The 21,119-nt window shown below is 33.4% G+C and overlaps 1 protein-coding gene across 3 annotated transcripts in view; it reads left to right on the top strand.

The window, feature by feature from the left end:
- The window catches only part of LOC143226354 (sodium- and chloride-dependent glycine transporter 1-like), a 72,205-nt gene that overhangs the window by 10,980 nt on the left and 40,106 nt on the right, over positions 1–21,119 (top strand). Inside the window, exon 1 of one of the 3 annotated variants that reach the window (XM_076457214.1) lies at positions 175–455. The exons of 1 other annotated variant lie outside the window; for it this stretch is intronic. In XM_076457214.1, coding sequence (XP_076313329.1) covers positions 348–455 — 108 coding nt within the window. In that variant the 5' untranslated portion in view covers positions 175–347. Of the gene's footprint in view, positions 1–174; positions 456–16,330; positions 16,561–21,119 lie in introns of those variants that run through there. One more of the 3 variants, XM_076457215.1, reaches the window with a different exon arrangement.

Genomic DNA, 21,119 nt, shown 5'->3' with positions numbered 1-21,119 from the left:
TTAGCGTAAGTTGATTGATGCCCTGCACGCGATTGTAAAGACTTGGACTAATATTTCTGCCTCGTTAGCAAATGCTCAGAAGAAAACCGGAGTCAGTGTATGTAATATTTAAATTATCCTCCACCAGGAGGAGGGACTTGTGGTTTTCAAACGACAAACATAGAGTACCCCAACAGTTAATTATAAACGAGCGTTGCTAACACTTGTATGCTCTTGATCACAAAACGAATACTGCTTAACCAGATCCACATTGTGAGACGGCACCTGAATTTTCTGTTTTGTGCCATTCAAGATCCTGGACAACATACATGCTCCTCAGCCACTGGCCTTGATTAAAGTCCTTAATTATGGCCTTTTTGAATGTAAAAGGTTCGGATGCGCACTACTTTCCAAGAAGCCAGTCAGCAAGTAGTCAGATAAAGTTTCTGGATAACAAAGATGAAGATGATATACAGGTATGCAAGGTGTTTATAAATGATCCATCTTATAAAAGATTCATCTATATAAGATATAAAAAGGGGGATATGTAAAAAAAAATTTAATAACATATCTTGAACGCTTAATGTATTTTGATGTTATCGTTCGTTTGTGACATTGTTCTTAACATTGTTACATATATTATGAGAATGTAAAATAGCAAACAAACTTAATAATGAACATAAAGACTGTGGTTTGGACAAAATTAATTTTAATTACTATAATTTAGTAGAGGCGTTTATGTTTTCTTATAGCAAAGCAACAGTGGGCTGATCCCACCGAGGGAAATCAAACCCTTGATTTTAGCATTGTAAATCCGAAGACTTACCTCTGTACTAGCGGGAAGCATAGTACAGACGAAAACCATAATATTAAGAAATTTAATCTATGAAAAATGATATGTATATATATATATAGAGAGAGAGAGAGAGGGGAGAGACAGTGGACAAAACGTATATGAAGACACAAAGAAAGACATAATTATGAATAAAAATGGTTGTTAAACAGCTCATTACAAGGACTCTGTTAATAACATAAAGTATGAATTTTAATGTTTTTCTCAAGTGAATTCTCATTTATAGTGAGAACCTTAGTTACTGTACTTACTATCTTATCCCACAAATATAGCCACCTGGTTTACGATATAATTTATTTCGTTGTTTCAAATGCCAATTTTGATTCTTTGGAAATTAAAGAAAAAACCTTATTGGCAGAAACGAGCAATTCGATCAATATAACTACTTTGTTGTTAAATAGATGGTTGTAAAGACAAATAAGTTAGTGTTTTTAATGGTCCTCACACAAAGCTTTGATTTTCGATAATCTCAGGTTTACTGAAATGGAACCCAAGTTTTCCTGCTTCAAACACAACGTTATTTTCTACTGACATGATATGAAATACTTTATTTTTAGTTAACTGATTTACAAAACTTTATATCAAAACCTGTTGTTTATAAGTTTCGTGTTATTTAAGGTTTCTTTGATTTTATTGTATGAGATAACTTTATCGTGATTGTTTTCTACATAAGACTAGAAAAGCGGTTTTATTATAAACCTGTTGAGAAAACAAAATTAACAGATAGAGAACGATGCATCTGTTCTTATTGTTGAGAGTTGGAGGTTTTACTTTGGAATTATATCCATGACCAATATGTGTATACACTTTCTCAACATCTTGTTGAGGGATATTAATATTACGTTTATAACTTTCAACTTACGTCTGAATATATGCGTAGTCTTTTATCTTTTACGTCACTGTAGCCGTGTTTTCATCCGTTATACAAGCCTACATCTGACGTCAGTAGAAAGCTATTGATTTAGCATACACACCCACGTTGTGACATCACTCATGTTTATAGAGAGCGTAAAAGAAATGTGCTTATATGTAAACAGAAACTTTGTTATAGCGTGCTTTGCCCTAGTAACATGGTGGCAACGATAACACTAGATTTTGGTTACATGTACACACTCGTGGAATATCAATATTGAAAAAAAAAAATACTTTATGACAGGCCAATGCTCAATATATTTGTGAAAGTTTACCTCAGTTGGCTCAGTTCTTAAAATACTCAGAAAGGCTAGGGAACGAATTCTAGCTGAGAAAACAATAAAAACTGAAATTACTACAAGATAAAGTGAGACATTTTTCTGATAATGTAAGAATGTGACGGTTTTAGTTAATTGTTAAAATGAGCCTCACAAACACTTGATAACGTGTTAACCATTAGCTCAGTTGGTAGAGCTCTTGTTTAGCGAGAAAATTACATAAGAAAAACCTGTTATAAAACTAACAGTCGACCCACAAACCTAATAAGATAAGCACATATGGAAGAATGGGATAATTTTAATTGTTAAAAAAGTGCATTGCTAGCAGTTCGTAGAGAAATGAAGTTACGACATTGGTATTGTTGTCCTATTGTTATTTCTATTCTTCATATTTAGAAATGCAATGGTAGACAAAGCTCCAGCTAATTAGTAGACAAATAAACGCTATATTTTGCGCGTATTAAAAGAGTAGTTTCAATGAAATATTAACTGTTATTTAAAAGATACTGAAAAGAATATATTTTATAACACTAGTTTAATACGCTTTGTTTGCAGATGATAAGACAAAACATTTGTAATTAACACAATATTAAAGTATTAACTTTCGAAATAAACTGTAAATTTTCAGTATCTTGAGATAAGTGAACTATCTTTATCTTGAGTTATCCTTGACTAACACTAACTGAAAACTACAGATAAGTTATATGTATCATGACTCACTCAAATATTTAGATAAGAAGACTTTCTGTCTCAGAACTAGTTCAGACTTTTAGAGAAGCAAACTGTCTGTATTTCGATCGACTGTTTCAGACTCTAAGATATCTCGTCAGTAAAACTATTTTTGAAATCCTAAAGACGAAAATGGAGGCGAAAGAAAGGAATTCTCAGCGTCAGACGACCACGTGGTTGGCTGGATGCCAATCCGGTTACACAGTTCACGTAAGCACGAGGATTATAAAATTAGTAACAGATTTTCTGGCACGCGCATGGATAATTGTTATGTGTACACTCGGACCAAAATCAAATGGATATCAAATGAATTTTTTCGACAAAATCAAAAAAGATGGTTATATGTTTTGAAATATGCTTTTAAAGAGCAATTCACTGATAATTTTATAAACCCGTCTTTTTTATTATATTTACTGTTTATATATTCGAGACTGTATTTTCAATTTATATGAAATACTTTTTTCAATTACTTTATACTTATTGAAAACATTGTTAGGCTCGGCTTTGCCAGGTGGTTAGGATGCAGGTTCGAATCCCCGTCACACCAAACATGCTTGCCCTTAGAGCCGTAAAAGATTACCCTAAGAGTTGGCGGAGGGTAGTGATGGCTAACTGCCCTTTCTCTAGTCTTAAACTGCTAAGTTAGCCCTTGTGTAGCTTTGAGCAAAATTCAAAACAAAAGCAGTGTTTTACATTGCTGAGTCCTTAAATCAAATAAAAAACAACAAAATATATTACTAAACGGGAGTGAAGAAGCTGACTCGTTCAGTCATTATTATTATTATTTTGTAATTTAGAATTGTCATTATACTAGGATAGTATTATTTACCATAATAATAATTAGTATTATTCAATTGTGCTTCGCATAACATTAAGCTGAATCCTATATACATATTGTTGTTAATTTGAGTACCAATACTTCAATCCCTTTAGAAGTAGGCATCCATTGCGACAACAGCGTATCTTACCTTTATTCATCCAATAATACAACAGTATGTCTTACCTCTGTTCATTCAGTATTGTTTGTTTGTTTTGGAATTTCGCGCAAAGCTACACGAGGACTATTTGCGCTAGCTGTCCTTAATTTAGCAGTGTAAGACTAGAAGGAGGGCAGCTAGTCATCACCACCCACCGCCAACTCTTGGGCTACTCTTTTACCAACAAATAGTGGGATTGACCGTTAGATTATAATGCCCCCACGGCTGAAAGGGTGAGCATCGTTAGTGTGATGGGGATTCGAACTCGTGACCCTCGGATTACGAGTCGAACGCCTTAACCCATCTGGCCATGCTGGGCCGTTCATTCAATAACACACCCAGCAACACCATGTATCTCACGTCGATTTTATATATCACAATTTTTTGAGTTACTAATGTGTTTTTATTTTGATTTTTTGTCTTCTGCTGTTGAAGTAAACGAGAAATTTAAAGGCATCATAAGTAAAATGAAAATTTGCAGGTTATAGGTTATATTTTTCATTCATTTTTACTTGCAGCATTTGTTTCCAGTATGCTTATTGAACTGCTCCTTTATATGGAGAAATAAATATTTATTTTTAATTGATTCCAACTTGCCAATAATTACTCATTCTACATTTCACCATTCGAACTTGTTAAATGTAATGTTTTTGTTAGCCTAATTCATTTATTGCTAATATATATGTAAAAACGACTGGTTTGGGTTGAGAAAATTGTTTATGTAGAGGAGCGAACAACGTTTTGACCTTCTTCAGTCATCGTCAGGTTCACAAAGAAAGAAAGAGGTAACTGACCGATAGCTGACCACATGTTTGAAGGGGGCTGTGTAACTGAATATAGGAATGTAGAGGGCGTGCTTAGATGTTTGATTATATTTATTTATATAGGTATAAAAGTGTTTCTTTGTATTGGTTTATTTTGGGCTTGAGTTGTTATATAAGTAAGACTTCTTTAATTTTGCGTTTGTTTATGTTTGTTTATTTAGTGTTTGAGTGTTTTCTATGGTTATGTTGTGGTTATTTGATATGCAGTGTTCAAAAACATGTGAAGGCGACTTTTTGTGTTTCTTTGAATCTGATTTCCATTTTTATACTTGTTTCTCCAATATAGAAATCGTGGCAGTTATCACATTGTATTTTATAAATAATGTTGGTGTGGTGTTTGTCAGTGTAGTTCTTACATAGTATAGACCTTAGTTTTGTGCCTGGTGTTTGAATAAATTTAGTATTAACTGGAATGTCATATTTTGATATTAGTTTTTGCCAAATGTTGGTTATTTTTCTGCTGATGTCAGGAATATATGGTATGCAGCAGTATATGGTTCCGTGATTTTTTAATTCGTGGGATATATTTACTTTTGTTATTGCTAAATAAATTGTGTTCGTTTCAAAATAGTTGTAACCATATTTATCTTTAACTTGGATCATTATTTCAGTAACAATGCCTTGACGTTTTTCATAATTGCAGCTTTTAATAAGGCTTAAAAATATGGATATTAATTAATTTTCGTAAATTTGGAACAGCCAAAATATATTCAAACTCTAATTAAGACAACAATAATCAATTCAATAAATATAATGAAGTTAGTTCTGGTATTATTAGTTGATTAGAAACTGCTACACTGTGTGAACTATAGTAATTAAAATGTCAAATTCGAGAAGAGTAGTCCCCCAGTATTACAGCGGAAAGTTTACGGATTTACAATGCTGAAATCAGAGGTTTGATTCCTCTCGTTGGGCTCAGCAGATAGTGTAATGTCGCTTTGCTATAAGAAACACACACACACTCGAAAAGAGCACGATCAAACTTGCCTAATGGTAAAAATTCGTAAATGTAGCCAAAAAAAATGTATTGGTTCATTTCTGATAAATTTGACAAAAACAAATTTTGTTCTTTATAAAACAAAACATATTTACTCTCCATGTAACAATATTTGGTAAATCTAAAACATTTTATTATTGTAGCAATTCATTTTTAGTTGTTTTTTTATTACATTTTTCTGTGACTTTCTGTTGGAAATGCACAAATGAGCTTGATATAAAAGAATTTGATATCACTTTTTTGTATCTTGCTGACAAAAATTAAACCAGATATGTTAAATCCATACAAGTTAAAATATTTAACAATCAAAGGAAAATAACGTATCAGGGAAGGTTTTTACACGCTCTCTTGAAAGGTGTCAAGACTTGGTTACGAGAGGGTGTATTTTGTAATTATCATTAATATTTGTGTAAATAACGTAACAGTAGAATTTATACATATTTATAAGTTGGAAATATACCAGAAAAACCAACCTTTTGAATAACTGAAGGAAGTAGAAAGGGAGAATGAGGAACGAATCTGCCCATTCATAACCATTGGAACAAAGCTATTTGTGTAATAAAACTCTCTCAAAGATCTCTTACGTTAAATTACAGCTACTTCATATTATATTAAACAGGTCCAGAATAACAACGTCCTAAAAATACCCAAAGAAACAACAAATAAAAATTTTGGAAATTTATTTTTTTTTTTGCTACTTCAAAGAAAAAAGGAAGAAACGAGTGTCCTTAATGTTTGACACCGGGTTTCTATACTCGTGGTGAATAGGGCACAAATATCTCATTGTGTAGCTAATTCTTCCGAGCTTATTGGGGCAATCTCAACCAAAATTTGTAATTAAAAATTGTGAGCTGTTGGGAATGTCTTAATGAATACGAAATCCAACCTTATTTCTATTTTGTAAACCTTGTTAGTTAATTATTATAAGGCTGTTGAGTCAATCTCAAATAATCTTGGTAGGTTGATGCTTTAGGATTCATCAATATCAAAGTATGAAAGATGCTGGATTGTTTCTCAAATAACCTTGCTTTTCTCGTGGTTAACGAAATGTAGGGTGTTTAAGGATGAGATCACCAAAAAATCTTTATTTGTTCATAGTTGGAAAACAAACTGCAAATGGTGTTTAAGGAGATGTGTTTATAATTTTAACATTAAGGAAAAGTTTGTGTTCCAGTTACTACTTTGAAATATTTGGTTGATGTTAAACTTACTTTGTTCTGAGTTTAAGTATCTCCCATCGGTTGATGTTTTATTCAAAATCAAACTACGTAGTGACTGTTTATAAGACTTTAGATATTGGATAGTTTATATAAAATTAGAATTGTTTCTATTCTAGCTTGTATTCAACTCCAAGTAGATCATGTTATCCTTACCTCAATTTTAAAAATACTTTGAGAATTGTTACGTGTAAAAATAAGATTTCCGGGCCTTAACCCTATAACTTACTGTAGAATTAGGTTTTAATTCTTTATTTTTTTTTATCCAAAACACCGACAGTATACAGCTAGATAAGATATAATAATTGCTATACGTTTTCTGTTTACCATATTTACTTTAATAAAAATATTACGTTTCAGTTCTTAAAACCAAAAATCTGGTGACAGTGACGATTCATTAAATAACTCAGTTATGAAGATTTATTTCACTTCATTTTAAGCAATATGTAAGGGTCACAAATTGGAATCCCCGTCGCACCAAACATGCTCACCCTTTCAGCCATGGAGGCGTTATAATGTAACGGTCAATCCCACTATTCGTTGGTAAAAGAGTAGCCCAAGAGTTGGCGGTAGGTGGTGATGACTACCTGCCCTCCCTCTAGTCTTGCACTGCTAAATTAAGGACGGATAGCGCAGATAGCCCTTGTGTAGCTTTGTGCAAAATTCAAAAACAAACAAACTAATTTACTAACATTGTGCTCAATAATTGTTTCAATTCTTTTATAAATTTGAGTTTCGTTTGGTTGAATGTGGACAGAATGTTTACTTAATTCAAAAATTTTTAATATTAAATATATGATTAAGTAAATTCGGTTTCTCTTTTCTAGTGTTAAAATTTTCAGCAGTTTCAACGCTAAAACACGTTAATAAATTAATATAGTAAACATATATGTAAAAACGGCTCGTTTGGGTTGAGAAAATATTTTACGTAGAGGAGCGAACAACGTTTCGACCTTCTTCGGTCATCGTCAGGTTCACAAAGAAAGATAAGAGGTAACTGACCGGAAGCTGGCCACATGTTTGAAAGAGGTTGTGTAACTGAGTGTCGGAATATAGAGGGCGGTGTTAGATGTTTGAATATATAATTTTATATTATTTATTTTATTATTTTTAATATAGGTATAAATAGGTCACTTTTTGACTTTATTACTGATAATATAATCTCTTAAAGATCATTTGAAAGTTGAATGTTTCCATACTTAAAATTTCAAATTCGACGTGAACTCTGATTCTGATAGTTTATTGAGGACGTTTGTAATTCGCTATTTAAAAATGTCCAGGATTTAAATTCTTTAAAAAAATAATTAAATGCATCTTCGATGAGAATTGATACAATAAATTATATGGGATAAATATTGTAAATTCAGTGAATATAAGAAGTATTTTGCATAATATGGTGAATATTTTACAATAGTTGGAAATAGGTTGATCTACTTCTGTGCATCCAGGGGTTTAACTTCACACAGACATAGTTTGCACCTTGTTTTGGCACTATGCCAAAGTCTTTTGTGGCAGTATTACACTGTCTACCAAAAATATGATTATAGGTGCCATTGAAATAATTCGTACAAAAAACGTTTGCGAACGGAAAATAAATTTTCTCTCCGAATTTATTTCAATATTTCAATTAACGATTATTTTTATTTATACAATTTCTACTTCCTACACACTTGAACGATCATCCCCTTCTCAAAGTAACAAAAAATCGACTTATCGCGACCAGCTTATAACTAATATAGATTTTCTCGAAAGGAGGTCAGCGCTGTGGCGAGTGAATCACTTACGCATGTGACGTCAGAGAAAATGGTTTCCTTCAGCAAATCACACTAAAGTATGAAAAATATATAGGTAGGTTAACAGATCCATGACCTGATTTTACTGTTTAAAAATGAATATTATCTCAACGTGCTCTGTTTTAATTGGAAAGTCTTAGAACCAGAAAGAAAACTTCTTCAATTGTCAATAATATTTATAGATAAAAGTAGAACACACCCCTTTTGTATACTTCCTAACGTTACACTGTTGTAGCAAAACAGAAACATTTCTACAGGCGTCCGTCTTTCTCTGACGTACGGGCATTATAAAAAATATCATATTTCCGAATATTTTAAGTAAAATACCATAAATAATATTTATGTTATGCAATTTTCTTCTCACTAGGCAGAATAATTTATAATCCATTATGACTGTACCAATTTTTACAGTAATTAACTGGAGTTTATCCCACTTATTACATACATTTTTCACCGATTATTTTTCTGTTCAACATCTGGCTAATTGTAATAAAATAATTCTGGTAGGTTAAAAAAGTCGAACAGCTTAATAACTGAAATATTTCATTTTTTATTGTTGTCTCTTTTTGCACATAGCTGTGGGTGTACTTACGTTGATATTTACCTACAGTCAATTTTTGTATTTCTTTCTTTCTTCTGTTGCTGAATTGGTCTGTTGTTTGTAAATATTATTTAATATCGTGTGTTTTTTTTTAAATAGATCTCGCCAGTGGTAATAAAGTATTTTTACTTTTGCCAGAACGAAATGTATTATTTACAATCTCACTCAAGCGTTACTTTGGAATTATATAGCAGAGTAACTCTTGTTGTGTTGTTTTCCCATCAGGATGTTTAGTTCACTTGGATTTTTAGCAACGCTTGCATCAACAGACACTATAAAACGTACTTTTGTTCCTTGGCCATGTTTGCGTATCCGCTTTTGAGACCTGGGAGCGAGCTACCTTTATATGATCCGGGTCTCAATCGATTTGTTTGAAATACTTGCTAAGTATTTGCCTTCATCCGGGATTTGTCAGACATAAACAATCTTTACCTGGTTTGAAATTGGCAGAATTGAGACAGAAATATAGTAAACATTTATCGTTGCCGTCACGATTGCAAAAATGTATTGATTTTGTAATTTGAACTATTTTGGGATTCTCAAGTTTTATATCTTTTATAGTATTTCGTGTTCATTGTTTGTTTGTTTTTAGTAGACTAGGTATTTGTTACTACATTAATCGAATAATTAGAACAAAATATTAACGTAATGTATTATAGTTTAAATAATGATATCTTATTGTTACAAATTCAACATTTGGAACAAGTGAAAATCAAAATAACAAATGTTTAAAGAAAGTTTACAATACTATTGTTAAACCTCAAAAGTAGGCTAAGAGACATTGCATTGTTAATTATGTTGGTTGTTAGGTAACAGCTAAGAATAAAAATGTTTGTGGGATTTTCGTCCATTTAGCATGAAATATAATGCGATTATGATCTGCGGTGTTAATTATTAAAAACACAATAGTGTTGAGTTGTGTCACAGATGGTTTAAAATGTTTTAAAGTTTTAGATAATCAGCAAAGAATTATATATTTGCGGTCTACAGTGATTGGTTGGGAAATGAAATTTTTGGAGGTTTCGAGAATTGGCTGTGACTGGTAAATTATTGTAAGTCCTTAATGGTTGTCAAAAGAAAAATTTAAAAGTAATTACTGTAATGGATTTATGAAGTCTTTTGCACAGTTCTCATGTTTCTTGAAATATGGTTTCAGATTTATAGGTTTATTCTGTAAAATACCTTTTTTTACAGTAAAATTGGCTCTCATATATTTTTAAGTAACCCTATTTTGCAGAATGTTGCGAAAGTACATCGGTTAGATAAGAGTGCAGAAAAATATTCGAGTAAAGGTCATGCGGAAACGTTACTACAACCTTCTCGCTATTCGTCGCGCAAAATTACTGTATTTCGTCATGAAAGAGAGCTGGAGTTGGCTCATTGCCAAGACACACCCTCAAACTCATTGGGTGCCAGCGTTCTAGTAAATTTATTTGGTCACAGAAGGAATCCAGTAAAATGAACTTACTACGTATGTGACACAACAATGACGAAGCATCTGATGCAACTGTTCCGATAAATGCTATTATATGAATTGTAACATCTCTACCATTACTCGTAGCCAACAGATTTTTCCTATTTTATTTGGAAACTGCAAAATATACCATTATGTATCAGAGCCTCATTCGTTCATCTATCAATAACTACTGAACACAAAAATGTTAACAACGAATTGAGACTCTTTAGTTAGACCAAGCCAACCAATTTGTGATTTAACACTTAAACGTTTTGTGAAGAGATGTTATCAATCATGAAACGAACCAGTCAGAGAACGTAATAATGAATAAAGTGTATTAAGTCTTTATTATGAGCCAATCAAAGAAATCATAATAAGCAAAGGGCGTTAGGTCATCAACAAGGACCAATAAAAGAACATTGTTATAGATAAAGTGCATTAAATCATCAAAATTAGCCAACTAAAGGACATTACAATGGGTAAAATAAAAAGTCATCAATATGAGCCAACCATAGGACATCGTAATGTGTGAAATGTGTCAGGTCATCAATATAAGCCAATTAAAGAACGTGATAATAAGTGAAGTGTGTTAGTACAAGCCGGTTGGAGGACACACTAGTAGATAAAGTACATTAAGTCATCAATATGAGACAATCAAAGAGCATGATAATTAACAATGCGCGTTAAGTCAACAAAACGAGCCATTCAGAGGACATTATAATAAATAAACGCATTAAGTCAGCAGTTTCAGCTAATCAAAGAACACGGTAATGAGTAAAGTGCATAATTGAATACCCCTATTTTTAACAGTTTTTTGAACGGTAACATAGTCTTTAGAAGTAATGTACAGTTAAGTCACAGAACATAAATGATTTCAGATATGTATACGGTTAATTGTTCTGTTTCCAGTTAGCATAACTTGCCAGTTCAACTCTTTCGAAATGCACTGAAGGATAGCTTGGGTAACATTTCACCAGTTGTATATATTTATATAGCCATTATTTATTTCCTTCAGACTTTTTTCAAATGAACACTTATAGTCACTTTTTCTAGGCGTTGAAAGCACCTTCTAATATTTTTACCAACACCAAGGACCTTGCTTGTTTTTATTCTTTCCTTTAGGAAAGTAGTTTCTGTTTTAAAGCAAAGTTGAACAGTGGGTCATCTTCTCTGCGTCCGCATTAGGAATCGGACTCTAAACTCTAGCGTTATAAGCTCTTAAAGTAATTGCTTAATCACCGAGAAATTACTAGAAGTCTTAAAATAACCTCGCGTCAAAGGAAACCCTTTATTCTTATGGCAAAATAAAAAAACACACACACTATAAACAACCTTTGTCCAGTAGTGAGTCGACGTACCGAGTAAAGCTACGGTGGCAGTGTACCACCAGTTACAGATATAAACACGAGTAAAACCACCTTGTTAAATTATCTTCAGGTATTCTGAATACTTCGTTAACATAGCTCTCAACGGATTTCATTGGTTTTCATGTACAGTTCAGAATAATAACTGAGCCACTAAGTTGTGATTGACTTTTAAAATTACATTTGTTTCGTGAAGTCCTGTTTCACTTTTTACGTTAGTTTTTAAGCGAAAGGATAAGTTTTCAAGTCACCCAATAGCTGCGCGAATCGTTTAATCTAAAAACAATATAATTGCCAACACGACCTGGATTTGAAGAGTACATACCTCTGTGTACTAATAACGAGAGCCTAGAAAATAATTACTGTGTGGTGACAACTTATTGAATAAAAAGAAAACCTGCTAGCAAGCTACTCCTGTGTATGTTTTTTTATCGAAACAAAAGAACGTCAATTCTTTTCTAAATACTCACAGTTCAGAAACATTTACTCATTTTTCTTTATTGAACAACGTCTGATATAGCAAGACATAAAACGTCGCCAAATTGTTGGGAAGTAGTATTGTTAAAAGGTGCACACCTCTTTGCGAAAGGCTTCTACAATTGCCATTCATTAGAGAAGTGTTTATGTGCTGTGCACGTGAGTGCCATATATGGATGTGGTACGTGCCCTTACATAAGTACCTTTCATGCATTCTCCTACTTTCGATGAACAACGTTTAAGGACGATTCTATTTTTTGCCCACACAATTTGTACGCGCTACACCTACACTCTTGCTGAAGCCACGTGCTTCTGAACCAGTTGGCTCAAACAGGCGAATATAACCGGTCTAAAGCGGTTCTGACAAGAACGCTTTACGATTTGCTTGTCTGGAGTGTTTCATTTTTATTTCCCACTAGTATCCTTTTGCTCTAAAGAATTTTCACAACTAATCTGAATTACAAACATGTAAAGGTACTCGCCAATTCTTCACTATCGACTCTTTGATGTTGTGTACCATTCGTTCTGTTTGTCCCCTGCACTCGCCATTTTGGTCATGGTAACCGTGCTATATGTATGTGTATATATGTCAACGTGTAAGTTTGTTTTTTGACGAATAAAATCTCAATCAAAAGAATTCCAAAACAATATTTTGTGTAATACCCACTTGAAGCTGTTAATAATAATCTGTAATACCCACTTGAAGCTGTTAATAATAATCTGTGGTGGGTGTGTTAAACACAACGATTCATTCTCATTAGGATATTAATCGATATAAACACAATTATTCATATATCATTTTTGAACTACGCAGTTACAAGGTTAACTGTTATTTATACTAAAATATGTGAATTTTGAGAGGGTGAGTTAAGGCGTTCGACTCGTAATTTGAGGGTCGCAGGTTCGAGTCCCCGTCGCGCTAAACATACTCGCCCTTTCAGCCGTTTCAATCCCGTTATTCGCTGGTAAAAGAGTAGCCTAAGAGTTAGCAGTTGGTGGTGATGACTAGCTGCCTTCCCTCTAATCTTACACTGCTAAATTAGGGACGGTTAGCGCAGATAGCTCTCGTGTGGCTCTGCGCGAAATTCAAACCAAACCAAAATCGTTTCAGTTCCCATCGTCTGGCTGTTTGATATTGGTATAAGTTGTCAGTATAAGTTAAACTAGATTTTATTTCAAATAAAATGTAATTTCACATACACAGCAGACACAATCACTTTTAAATGTGGCCCGTATTTAGTTCTGCCGGGCTATGAGTCGAAAAGTCCGAGTTTTGAGTCGTGATGCTGTTGAACATGCTCCATACTTTCAGTTGTGGGTGTGTTACGAAGATGATAGTCAATCACATCATTCAGTTAAAAAAATACAAAGAAAATTAGGGCGTGTGCAGCAGACTCACTACTATTTCTCCCTGGTCAGTAGCTTATATTGAGGAACGATAAAATCTGAATCTTAGAAATCTGTGACCTGGTCAGTCGGTTCATGTATATCATAAGATGTCGTTCAGGTTGAAAATTCCAATTTGATTTGCGAGTTTTTACCGTGATGTTGCGAATAATTATTTTATTATTTGTTTTGTTTACAGTCTTACGTAGTTTATAGCACTTGCATTGTTTTTTTTAACACTTTATTAACTCGTCTGAATTACGACTTCTTAGAAATCTGTATTCCTGGTCATGCCTTTTAATTTTACTTGTAAACTCAATACCAACACTAAATTTCATAGTTCCATTTGTCTGACAAATTACAATAGTTTTATCTTAGAGATAATATTATGGCTTTCTCTAGAAAATAAGTAAACAATCATTACAAATATAATTGAGCATAGAATAATAAAAGGATGATTTAAAAAAACCCATAGCAATAACAAATAAACAAACTCGAAACAAATGAGTGACACAACAACGGTTTTACAATGTAGCTGTGTTTGGGTGGTCACTGAAATAGTCTAATATTACAAATGTCCCAAATACTCTTCACTGTTATTATTACATGCATGCCTCTATGAACAGTCGATACGCACATCTTGATACACAAATATGGAGTCAGTATATATTGCCAGAATGTCACATCGCAAAAGGATATCCATCCTGGATATTCTGTTGTACATTTGGTCCTGTAAGTATGCTTCACATAAAAAAAGTCGCAACAAATACGACAGATCCGCGATAATTTTATTTATGGGGGCGAAACGAGAAATTAATAGAACTCTTTGAATTAATTAGCATTATTATTAAAAGTCAGTTTCAAACGTGACAGAAAATGAGAAGAAATCCAGACTAGAAAGTTATCTACAATTTAGGGCAGTGGAACGCCTAAAACATTGTAGGGCAATAGACATTGAGAGTAAGGCCTACATTGTTTTCCATGCACGACAATTATAGTAGGTGTGTTTTCGTTCTACGATCGCACGGTAATTACTGCATCATGTCTGTGTTGGCTTTATATTTGGATTTTTATCAATCTTCTAAAAACTACTGTGCTGCTAGGATTGTATGTAAAAGAAACAACATTATGCATCTGCTGGTGTTTTGTATTTCTTCTTACTCATCGTAGTAATTCTGGTGACACTAATTTATTCTTCTGTGCTATTCAGCTGCGTCTGTTATTTACATTTTTCTCTAAGATTTAAGACCTTTTTATCCATTTTCCTATAGTTCTTGAAATATTGGGATTATGATTAATATATCTTAAAAGGTGTAATAAAACTTGGCTTTGAACATCGAAATTTACAATTACTAGATTGAGGGAGTCCGGCCCAAAACGTAAGTACAAAAATGTTTGTTTTATTACCCATTTTGTGTGGTGTAGCTTTTCGTTTTTGCCAGAAGACAATTTAATCTCAAATTAGGCCAGGGGCTAAATTCCAAAGACGGCTGAGCCAAGAGTAATGCAACCCTAAAGCAAGCTAAAATTTAAATTCTAAAGAAAGAACAAGTGACTGAGCCAAGAGTATTGTAACTTGAAGGCAGGCTGTAGTCTGCCTTATGGAAGTTAAACAAATGTCTGAGATGAGAGTAGTGTAATCTGAAGGTAGGCTACAATCTAAATTCCGAAGATTAAACATAGTCTAAGTCAAGTGTATTGTAATTTGAAGGCAGACTATGATCTAAATTATGAAGGTTAAACAAATGTGTGAGCTGAGAGTACTCAATCTGAAGACAGAGTACGATATAAATTTCAGAGGTTAAACATACATCTGAGTCAAGAATAATATAACTTGAAGGCAGGCTTTGATCTGAATTCTAGAGCTTAAACAAATACTCGTAACAAAAATACCTGAAAACAAACCAGAATTTAAATTCCAAGGTTTACAGTAGCAATAGTACTGTATTAATAAAACAAATGTTTCATTGTTACACCCATACAAACCCGCATGTTGTCATTTCTTCAGGTTTTCTTTTCAAAATGGAACAATTCTTGCTTTGATCGCATGTCTTTTGAAGTTTTGGCCACTGATATGCTACCAAAGTGAATCAAAAGCATTGTAAATGATGTTTAATACAAGCGTACATACATACGTTCGTACATGTACTTATGGCTAATGTAATTAAAGTAAAATTCCTCTCAAAACTTGTTTTAATCTATTCTAAATACAGCTAAAATTTAGAAGAGGAAATTAAAACGTAATAATGATTTTTCCTAAGATTATCTCTGATTTCTACCAAGATTAATAGTATTTCCACACAATTCCATGAGTAGCCGCCACAGTAATCAATTCTATTGAGCTACTACCGCATGTCTGGCATGACGTCAGCACAATCTTCTCACCCACGTGAGTAAGATATGTTAGATTGTTAGTAAACACCAGTGCTAGGTTAGCGTAAAACCAGTCAGTCCTTCAGTGGAGTTCGGTGGAGCACCTGAGATAAGAAATATCAGTAATTTTATTATAGTCATTCTTTCTGATAACTTGCAAAAAAAACAAAAAAACATCTGTTCTCAGACTCCATAAGCTAATACCCATTTGGTTCTGGGGCCTGGTTATCCAAGCTACACAATAAATCTTCCTTGATAAGCAAATGGTCGTGACAACACCAGCCACTCAAAGTCTCCAACTCTTGATTCGACCGTATCGTTCAGACGGACATCGCATAAATGTAGTAAGTACCAAAGGAAAGAACACTAGCATTGATAAAGTATTTAAGTATTGTCTTCTCCATCAGAGTTTATTGTTCTACTAAGATAGACCCGTTTAACAAGGTGCAATGATTTTGAAAACAGTAACTGAAAAACCCATACAGGTAATATTTATTAATACAATAAGTACGTAGATTTTTGCCCTTCTTGATAAAGCGTGTGATGATTTAAATTGTTTGTCTGAGCTCTTGCGTTAATACAATTAAACTACAATTGTCGTGTCTGTTATAATACTTACATTCAACAGATCATTATTATTTAGTACGATGTTTGTTTAAAGACTCGTTAAACTTGCAATATCGTTCGATTATTGGACTTCATTAATAATTTCTGTTATAATCTTATCGCTTAAGATGTGTTTGAAACTATACAAATTCCGTTATTAGCTTTCAGTAAAACTTAAAACACTCGTCGTTACTTAAGTTATGAGGCGAGGTTAGAGAATGTATTTAATATAAAGTGTGTATTTATTTTAAAAGAAGAAAACTATATCTTCTGTAAAAGGTGACGGTGTAAACTTGTATGTCTTGTTATAAAACCCGACGCTAGAGTACCCTCTTACGTCAATACTGCGTACAAGTGTACTGATAACGAATGAAGTTAGATTGGCCTCGTAGATTAATAATGTTGGTTACTCTTCTAATAAAAATAATATTGTTAGGATAATCTCTAATAGTGGTTTTGTTTTATGCTTTTTTTTTAATATATAACAACTAATTACTGAAAACAAGATCTGTGAAGTACTATCGAGTTACTGGGGTCCAGATACAACTTATTTATCCTTCGTTTGAGCTGTTTTGGACCCCAAAAATATGAAGAAAGAATTTATATACATATGTATGAATACAGGTATGGCCAGGTGGTTAAGGCACTCGACTTGTAATCTGAGGGTCGCGGGTTCGAATCTCCATCACACTAAACATGCTCGCCCTTTCAGCCGTGGGGGCGTTATAATGTAACGGTCAATCTAACTATTCATTGGTAAAAGAGTAGCTCAAGAGTTGGAGGTGGGTGGTGATGACTAGCTGCCTTCCCTCTAGTCTTACACTGCTAAATTAGGGACGGCTAGCACAAATAGCCCTCGAGTAGCTTTGTGCGAAATTAAAAAACAAACAAACAAGCAATTTAGCAGTGTAAGGCTAGAAGGAAAGCAGCTAGTCATCACCACCCACCGCCAACTCTTGGGCTACTCTTTTACCAACGAATAGTGGGATTGACCGTCACATTATAATGGTCCCACGGCTGAAAGGGCGAGAATGTTTGGTACGACGGGGATGCGAAAAAGAGTACGAGTCGCACGCCTTAACACACTTGGTTATGCCGGGCCTACACTGCCAAATTAGGGACGGGTAGCGCAGATAGCTCTCGTGTAGCTTTGTGCGAAATTCCAAACAAACCAAACCAAAATATATGAATATATTTATAGATAAATTTTACTTCAAGACAACCCATCACTGCTAAACCTTTTCCAGAAGTACCTGCTTAAAATTTTGGTGTGCACCTAATACATTAAATAAAACGATTTAGTTTGGATTTTCTTAAAAACCAACTTGTAACTCGTAAAGACAGAGCAAACATCTAAACGCATCTTATTCGTTTCCGAGTTTCATTTTTCAGAGAACAGTCCCTCAAAATAAGAATAAAGAAATGTACAGCGCCATCTGAAAAATTAATCAACAGGAACCGTAAGCAAGAATTTAATCTCCATTTTTATTGTTTGTTTCAGCATTTCGCTAAAAACTACAAGGGCTACCTGTGCATGGCTGTTTCTAATATTATACGTAATAGACAAAAAAGGAATGCTGGGAGTTAAACAACACATGCTACCAACTCTTGAACCTCACTTGTCTGATCGAATGTTGAGATTTGACTGTCACTCTTATAACGCACTCACGGCTCGTCAGCTAATGCAATGAATGTGTTTTGCGGCAAAGGGCTGAGAAAATGTATCTCCAAATTCACAGGCCGGGTCTACTATCAAACTAAGCCACGCACGACGAATTAATAATAATAATATATAATTATTAATGTTCTCTAAAATATAATGATTGAGATCTGGCTTGGATATCTCGTGAAAACGTTCGACTTCCAAGCTGAGGCTCGCATTTTCAAACTCCTGTCACAGAACATGCTTGCTCCTTTACCCGTGAGGGTGTTATTTATAAGATAACGGTCAATCCCACTATTAGTTAATGGCGGTGGGTGGTGTTGATTAGCTGCATTCTCTATAGATTTGGAATGATTGGAATGACTAGCGCAGATAGTCCTTATTTAGTTTTGCGAGAAGTTCAAAACAAATCAAACCATAATGGCTAAACTTAAATTATCGAAATAACACTTTTTTAAAACAAGTTTTCGAGTTTTATTTATTTAAATAAATTATGTAATTATAGACTTAGCATTGTAGTCTTACTTGAATATTTTGTAACGCGAAAACGTAATGTCGCGAAATAGTTCTGATAGTGGTAGACAGAAACATAAAACATGCTACTAAGACAACGTTGTGTAAAAGAAACATTGGATATTTATAAAGGAAACATTGTATATTAACATACTGATTCTCCTTAATGACATTCTACAAAAAGAGGCATTGAGTGTTAACGAAATTACTCTCTTCTAATGACATTATACGATATAAACATTAAGTATTGACATTATGACTGTTCTTAAAGACTTTGTATATAGTATTACGATAATGTCTCTGCTTAACAACATTATATAAAGAAGGCATTGAATGTTGACACAATGATTTTCCTTAATGACGCTATACGAAGAAAACGTTGAACATTGATACAAAGGAATTACTGAGGACTAGCACAGTGACTTTCCTTAAGAACCTTCAATGAAAAAAAATATATTGTTGGCGGAGATCTGACTCTTTCGGTGATGTTTAGAAACGATATGTTGAGTTTAAAATCTTTTAATTAGCAAACATTTCAGTTTTTACATTAAATCAGAATTATTAATTTAAAAAATTATTTTTATTGTTACAAATTTAGTATTTTGATAACATTGCATTACAGTATGCTTATATACAAATTCATGGTAATATTTTAGAACTTGTGAAATTCATTTTGTAATAACAAGGTTCATTACAACGGCACACAATGCAGTTTTTGAAGGTTCCAAAATTCCTCCAATTTGCTGGCTTTATTATCAAGACAGTGTTTTTATAGAATAGGGAAAAGAGTTCAAAGTGCACGAACTATCCTATGTTATCGTTTATTCTAACCTAACAAAACTCTTACTTGTAGTGATAATAAACATTAATACCTAGTAAATCACGCTATGTAAGCAGTGAACAACAGTTTCATAGCGGAAGTAGTCCCTGTATGTCTTTAAAATGGATTTGATCTTATCCAGGCTCATATGTAGCACATTTACCTAAACAGTGTTTGAAAGCCATGTGGATTTGATCTCTCCATCACTATGAAAACATCTTCTTGAAATGAATTTTCCTAAACGCTACATATTCTTATAAAGTGCAAGGTATTTCAAAGAATTCTCGCAGTGTGCAGGCTAGGTCCGGTATGGCCAGGTGGGTTAAGGCGTTCGAATCCCTGTCACACCAAACATGCTCGCCCTTTCAGCCGTGAAGGCGTTATAATGTGAAGGTCAATTCCACTATTCGTTGGCGAAAGAGTAGCCCAAGAGTTGGCGGTAGGTGGTGATGACTAGCAGCCTTCCCTCTTGTCTTACAACTTCTAAATTAGGGACGCCTAGCGCAAATAGCCCTCGAGTAACTTTGCACGAAATTCAAAAAATAAACAGACAGTGTGCAGGCTTCAAGTGTACCTGATTTTACTGCAAATTGTTACATATCATCGTATTAACTTGGTAAAAGTAATATCCGTTTTTAAAGAAAAAGTAAACTATATAAATTGTTTGAGCGATAACTTAAAAAAAAACTGTTGTTTTGAAATTTCAAAACCTATCCAAAACACCAGTTATGTAATGGGCAGATTCTTCGTAACACTACTTTCACAGATTAATTTCATTTCATTTCGAACCTTATAAAACATAAGTACGATTAAACTATTACGATATTTCTATGTATCACATACATACAAAACGAAGTCTAATATTGGGTACTTACTCATATTCAGAAGAATTCATGGATTTCACGTAGCACTTTTTTTTAGTTATAAATATAGTGCTGGCGCGCTAACTTGTAACAGACGCCCACGACCTCACGAGGTAGGGTGCAACAATGTAGAACAAATCAAACAGCTGCATGATAATATTAAGTTTAAGTAAGTATTATTTTGTGGTGGTTATCAACCTGATATCCGAGCTTATAGTATTTACTAAAATTAAAATGTTAATAAGTATTATTACATTTTGATTTGGATTACACAATACATCTTTATGTAATCAATTAGAATTTAAATAAATGTATCTATAATCACTATAAGAATAATTATGTGTTTTTTTTCAATTCTAGTACTTGAAATTATAACAATTAAATCATAAAATAAATTCACGTTTTAAGCAAATTTTATAATCATAACAATAATTAAAA

This window comes from Tachypleus tridentatus, chromosome 9 (genome assembly GCF_004210375.1).
Source record: "Tachypleus tridentatus isolate NWPU-2018 chromosome 9, ASM421037v1, whole genome shotgun sequence".
Lineage (NCBI taxonomy): Eukaryota > Metazoa > Arthropoda > Merostomata > Xiphosura > Limulidae > Tachypleus > Tachypleus tridentatus.
The sequence above is the reverse complement of the archived record's forward strand: the minus strand, read 5'-3'. Positions and strand labels throughout refer to the sequence as shown.